Raw genomic sequence first — 6,643 nt, 5'->3', positions numbered from 1 at the left:
ACTCTTGATTTTGGCTCAGGTCATGATCTCAGGGTTGTGAGATGGAGCCCCGCATTGTGCTCCATGCTTGGTGTGGAATAGGATCCTCTCTCCCTCTCCCTCTGCCCTCTTCACCTCCCACTCCTGCCGTGCTCTCTCTCTCCCCCCCACCTCTTAAAAAAAAGGTAGTAAAATCATGAAAGATCATTGGACTTTCAGCTGCTTTTTTTTTTTAAGATTTTAATTTATTTGTCAGAGAAACAGCAAGAGAGGGAACACAAGCAGGGGGAGTAGGAGAGGGAGAAGCAGGCCTCCCGCGGAGCAGGGAGCCCGATGCGGGGCTCGATCCCAGGACCCTGGGATCATGACCAGAGCCGAAGGCAGATGCCTAACGACTGAGCCACCCAGGCGCCCCTGCTTCTGTTTGTTCTAATATGGCACAAGTGTTAGTAAGTGAAAACTATAAAGTCTTTTCATAAAATGCAGTCATTACAGGGATTTAAAATTTTAAATATTGAGGAACTTTATATATATGTATCTATTTGGCTCATGGTTATACTTTATATTTTTAAAAAAAAAATATATATGTCATTTCTACAGGATTGTTTTTTAATAATACATTTTGGGACCTGGTTTTGTTTAAAATATGCGCATCTGTCTCCTCCTCCCTCACTGTTTTTTTTTTTTTTTAATAACAAAATGTGTAGCAGAGCAATCTTTGGAGTAAAAATGTTCATTTTTTTTTTTTTTTTAGTACTTTGCTTTCAGAGTCAGCCTCTGAAGGTGGAGAAAGAACGGACGCGTAAGGGTCTTTTCCTCTATACCAGATAGCCCAAAGCCCTGACCTCCAGCTGATCCACACTCAGCATCACGAAAGGTCCTATGAAGCTCTGTTCTCTCGAGGAGAACTACCAAAACTAAATTCCTGACCTCTATGAAAACGTTAGGAGGCTTCTGGTTTTAACTTTTAGAACTCTGATAAAATACGGAGATATTATATTCACTCAAAATAAAAATCAAGTCCGTCCATGCCATCTCCCAAGGGAACTTCCCCCTTTTTGGTTTCACTGACATTGCTAATAATGCCCTAAAAACACCCTTTTTCGGGATAAAGCTATTAGATAGTATCTTGATAATATCCTCTTCCTGATGCACTGTGATCTGAATTACTTTGCCATTGGCTGTAACTAATGGACCAGGAATTCCCTTTGTACACAAACGAGTGTTTTCCTGTTGTGAATTTGTAGAAGTCTTATCATCAACACAATCCTTAATAGACCAGTACAGGAATAAATGCTGCTTTGGCTGCCAAACTTTTATTTTTACCACCAGTCTAGTCTCAGCAAGTATAAAGCTGCTAAGCCAGCGCTGTTATAGTGACCCTCTCGGTAAGAGAAAAATCAGATTATGTGCCATTAGAGGAAATAAATGTTAGTATTAGGTGTGATCGACCGATTCATTTCTTTTGCTTAAGTCCCACCCTCTGAGTGACAGGTGGAGGACAAAATGTGAAGAAGGAGTCCTGCTGAGTAAGTGCTTAGGATGGTGTTTAATACAGCAGAGAGCCAAGGTACAGTAGGAGGGGACACAGTAAAGAATGTGGAGAGAGTAGATACAATAAAGAATTTCGGTTTATGATCTGCCGTCTGCTATTTGAAAGAGGAGTTAAATTAGGGAAATAAGTGACTTTCAGTTCTCCATACATGCAAAGGTAAGTTAGTTATTACAAAAGTTTTGCTGTCGTATGTGCTGAAAGAAAAGCATATGCATTTAAACATCTTTTAAAAAATAAATCACTCAATAGGCTTAAGAAAAATACTCTAGTTCATATTTCATTGATCTGACCTTTTGATTCAATATCAGGGAATGAATCCAAGATGGAAACCAAAAAACAAAACAGAAATGAATCATTTCACCATGAAAAAGGCATTTCCAGTCTCAGCTAACCTCGACTAGTTTTTATTGCATTATTTTTGAAATGCCAAGAAACTGGCTTTGGCCATATTTGCCATCCAACTAAATCACAGCTGTCAATATGCAATTGCTTGCAACAATTAGCTAAACACCGTTATTGGACAAATCCCCTGGAAAGGGACATAGATGCTCTAGGTGTTGACACTGAATCAAGTAACAGGCAGGGGCTGCAGCACAGGGAGAGAAGTTGGTACGTCCTTGCCCAAGGAAGGGGTTTCAAACAGTCTTCATTTTTTTTGAAAAAGACACGTTTGCCCTGATCCTACTACAAGTCCTTTCTGGTTTTCAGGAATGGATTGTGGGATTGGCTAAAGGGGGGGGGGGGAAGCCACCAATTCTAGATTCCTTTCTTAAGGACATCAAGCGGAGAGAAAGAAAAATAGAAATACAAATGTGAAATGGTAATGGTATACAACATGGAGAAATGAAACCTCACGGAACCTGCTAGCAATTTCCACCAAAGCAATAAAACCCCTTAACTGACAGAAATTCAGTACAATATACACATTTAACAACTTCACCATTACTAGGGCTGCCGTTTCAAGCCAGAAAATTAACTGCAATATTCAAAAACAGAATTCTCATAAGATTTGAGAAAAATAGAGTGAAAAGGCATAATGTTAGCTAAGCTCTTAGCTAAGTCCACTCTTAATGGCCCCCAGTATTTAAACTATCATGGATTAAAGCCATGAAAATAAAAATTTCAATTTGAAATTTTATTAGCATGTTGCTAGAATGGTCAATAAAAACATCAACACGATAGGCTTTGTTGACATAGTTGGAAACCTGCTCTCTCTTTTAAAAACTTTATTTCCACTTCCCCACCTTCTAAGATTTCTATGTTAGGAAAAGCCAAACTAAATATCCTGGCTATGGTGCTGTAATAATGCTGGTTTCTGGAATGTTGCCATGTCTTCTCCCTCCAACCCTTTAAAAAATACTGTTTTTGAAATGCAGCCCAAGGAGGGAGCAATCTAGGGTTAGAACAACAAGCGACCTTCTCCACAAATTCAAATTCCCAGACACCAGGTGAACCTTCTCCCCGCCGGGGGCGGGGCCCGCGCTCCTCACCAAATTAGCTGCGCCATTTTCCTCTCGGGACCAGAAAGGCTTCCCTCCTGCCAGCGAGGGAGACTCACAGGCAAATGGGGTGGGGGGTGGCGTTCGCTTCCCTCGGTGGAAAGGACTGGAAGCAAACCCAAGAGCTTTGCCCGGAGCCTGGAATACAATGTCGGGAGACTTGGGGCTGGAGAGCTGGAAGAATGCCGGGCAGCCTCGGGATAACCCGGAGTCCCGAAGTGCTCGCTTGTGCAATTATTCACAAGTGCCTAAAGGGACAGGCTCGATTTCTTGGAAATCCTGAAATCTGGGGACACATTCATACAAGAGCTGAACTGTGCCCTGAAAAGATCATTTCTCACCTCCGACTGGTCTGTGTGTGCGTTTGGGGGCGGTGATGGTTCCCTTTACAGTAGGTCGGGTGACAGTTACGGACTAGTGACCCGCGGGGAAAGCCACGTCCCTGCTCCCCTCAGCCCTTTCTCTTTCCCCCGTTACAACTCAAGGGGAAAGCGCACGCTAGGTTTCCCAACACCGTCACCACACCGTGGGTCTCCGCCAGGCGCGCACAGCTGCCCGTTGGTCCCGGGGCCGGTTCCTGAGACTTCCTGCCACTTGCCGGAGGAGGGCGAGGGTGCAGCCTGGGCACTGGCCGCCGCAGGAGGGCGCTCGAGGGGGCGGGGGGTCGTGGATCGCCGGCCGGGAGGCCCGGGTGCGGGGAAGGGAGCGGGGCGCGGGGAGACAAGAGGAGCCTCGGGAGGCCCCCCCACAAGGCTACTCCTTGTCGTCCACGAAGTCGGCGAGCTCCTGGAGCACTCGCAGGCGACCGCTGGCGTCGATGCGGCGCTTCTCGCGGATGAGGTCTTCCAGGCTGTGAAACCTGGCCGTGTGCACCTTGTTCTCGCCCAGGTGCACCTTGAGATAGTACTGCTGCTGCGGGGGCTGCGTGCCGGCCGGCACCTCCCCTCCCGCCTTGAACTCCCGCTTGCCAAAGCGGCACCAGGCGGCGAAGCTCTCCGAGTTCGTCCAGCAGATCTCCTCGCTCTTGAGGCCCAGGTGGCCGCAGGCGTTCTGCACCACCAGCTCGGCCACCAGCGGGCGGTAGCGGTACCAGCTATTCACCACCCGGCCCACGTTGGCCGCGCCCGCCTCGTACAGGCTGTCCTGGCGGATCTCGCCTTGGTGCAGGTGGATGATCTGCCCGCCACCCACGTAGACGGCCCAGTGCGGGGCGGGCGGCTCCGACGCCGGCTGCAGCCACAGCAGCTCCAGCAGGTCGCCGGGCTCGCAGAGCGCGGGCAGCGCTGTGACAGCGTAGACGCTCAGGTCGGCGCCCTGAGGGCCGCCGCTCACTTTGGAGAAGATGCATTCCTGGCCCCGGAAGGCGGAGAACTGAGTTTCGTTGAGGACCAGCTGGTGCAGCAGGTGGTGGTGGTGGCGGCTGGGGCTCTCCGGGCAGGCAGTGCAGCCCGGGGGGGCCTTCACGCCAAACTTGTCGGGCTGGCCGCGTTCGTCCAGGTCCTCCTCCTCATCCGAGAAGAAGTAGGCGACCCCGACCCGCAGCTCGTCCTTCTCGATCCCCGACGGGTCCCCTGTGGGCAACTCGCTGTAGTTGAGGTGGGTGATGCGGTCCAGTTGGTTGCCCATCAATGACGCGGCGAAGCGAGGGCCAGGAGCGGGGATCTGCGGAAGCACAGACGAGAGGCAGAGACAACGATCAGAATCGGGCTGCCCCTCCCCAGGACGTGCAGCGCCCCTGGGACCTGCTCGCCCGCCTACGCGCCCGGACTGGAGTCACTCGTTCCGCCCCAGCGGCAGGACGGGTACAGAAGCCACCAGTCCTTGGGGCGAGAGCAGACGCCACCACCACAGTCTCGGATCCCGTCTGGGAATCCGGTCCAACTCCCACAAGAGAAAAGGCAGGCGGTTGGAAGGCGTGCGGGGTCCCAGTGGGGCGGACAGTACGGGTTGTGGCAGCGTGGGAGACGGACACCCCGAAAAGGACCGAAGGGTAGCTTGAAAGGAAGAAGGGGCGCCTAAGGCCTCAGAGCTTGGAGCAAGCTGCGCTCACATTTGTCCCCACCCTCGCCAGCCTCTCAGTTTTGCGCTAGGTCGCACTCCTCCCCTGACAGCGCCTCGCACAATGACAATCGGACACATTCGCAGACACTCACTTGACACCAAGAAAATTTTGTTCACTTAAGAGTCCAGGCACTGACAGGCCGGCTGGTACATCGGTGTGACAATGTCACATATACAAAATGACAAACCTTCGCGACGACACACTCAGACCCCCACATTCGTACACAGTTCTAACCCCACGCTTGCACGCTCGCCAGTGCACGTACACCCACGCACCCGGGCACACCTGCCCACACAAGCAGGTGCACTCTGCCCCTTACTTCTCCTGCCTTCTCCACAGCAGAGCCAATCGGGCTACAGCAGGGCGAGGCCGTTCTGTCTAAAATAACCTAACAAAGAGGAAAGGAAAAGATGGGGGAAGCCAGTGCGGTGTCTGTGTGCGGGTGCGGGTGCGGGCTGTGTAGGAAGGTCCACTTTAAGCCAAAAGATCCCTTTCCCTCCTACCCGGCACAGGGTCCAAACAGTCGGACGAAGAAAAACCGTTTCCAAGGCAAAGAAAGCCGCCTCTCCGTACCCGTGATTTCCCTGCTCCCGAAACCCCAAACTCCTTTAAAGTCTCCTGGTCCCCATGGGTGCTGCGGAGGCGGCGATGGCGAGTGGGTCCTGGGCGGCGCGTGGGGTTGCGGCTCCGCTCTGCCCGGCGCGGAACGGTGCGGTGCGGTCCCCGGCGCGGGGGCAGTGCGCCTGCCGGTCCGCGCTGGCTGGGGCGCCCGGTCCACCTGGGCAGTCCCGACTCCGTTCTGCTTTCCTACAACGGAGCCGAAGACTCTAAGTAGCCTCAGCAGCTGGTTCCAGGGCCCGCCCCGGGACGCGCTCATTGGCTGGGGCGGGTGCCCAAGGCCCCGTCAATCTCCGCGAGAGGGGGAGGGGAGCAGGGGCGGGTCTCCAGCGCGCGCTCCGCCCCGGCCCGCCCGGCCCCCGCGCACCAGAACGCGCACAGGCCCCGGGAGTGGAGGTGTGAGCACCCGCGGAGAGCGCGCGAGGGGCGCGGCGCTTCTGCATGGCGCCGCTGCGAGCTTCCACCCTCGCCCTCCACCCTCGCAGCTTTTCCAAGCGGATCCTGACTGACAGCGGTCCGTCCGGGTTCTGTGTTCAGGGAGTATAGACTCCAGCGATGAAGCTGAGTCTGCGGGTGGAGAAGAACCCAGTGTACCCAGGCACTGAGGACGGCCCGGGGCGGGGAGCGACATTGTCGGAGGCGGGCACCTGGACGCTGCTAGGCGTCCCGGGGGTCTCGGTTCCCGACGACCCTGAGCTGATTATCTGCCCACAGACGTTGCCTGCAGGCACCCGTGCCTTTCACATTGTGCCTCCGACGTTCGGTTCATCTCTGATCCGTGTGAAACTGCTGACCCAGCACTGGCGCCCGGTTTAAAAGGAGCACCTTTGACAAACGCTACTGAAAAATCGGAGCCTTGGCCAGCCCTTTCCCTAATTGGGCCTATGATTTGGGGTTGGGATTTTTTATGAAAGAGTGCATCACAAATGC

At 53.0% G+C, this 6,643-nt stretch overlaps 1 protein-coding gene across 2 annotated transcripts; it reads right to left on the bottom strand.

Moving 5' to 3' along the window:
* Positions 1–1,276: 1,276 nt before the first annotated feature.
* On the bottom strand, positions 1,277–5,959 carry LRATD1 (LRAT domain containing 1). 2 transcript variants are annotated; one of them, XM_036101962.2, is made up of 2 exons: positions 5,669–5,959; positions 1,277–4,695 (listed from the first exon to the last, which is right to left on the bottom strand). In XM_036101962.2, the coding sequence occupies exon 2, from the start codon at positions 4,657–4,659 to the stop codon at positions 3,787–3,789; it is 873 nt and encodes a 290-aa protein (XP_035957855.1). In that variant the 5' UTR covers positions 4,660–4,695; positions 5,669–5,959; the 3' UTR covers positions 1,277–3,786. The 2 variants fall into 2 exon arrangements, with proteins under 2 accessions (XP_035957855.1, XP_035957856.1); XM_036101963.2 differs by having other exon boundaries at positions 5,599–5,739.
* Positions 5,960–6,643: the final 684 nt, after the last annotated feature.

The sequence above is a fragment of the Halichoerus grypus genome, chromosome 10, assembly GCF_964656455.1.
Source record: "Halichoerus grypus chromosome 10, mHalGry1.hap1.1, whole genome shotgun sequence".
Taxonomy (NCBI): Eukaryota; Metazoa; Chordata; class Mammalia; order Carnivora; family Phocidae; genus Halichoerus; species Halichoerus grypus.
Note: the sequence above shows the minus strand (reverse complement) of the source record. Positions and strands in the feature narration are given on the sequence as shown.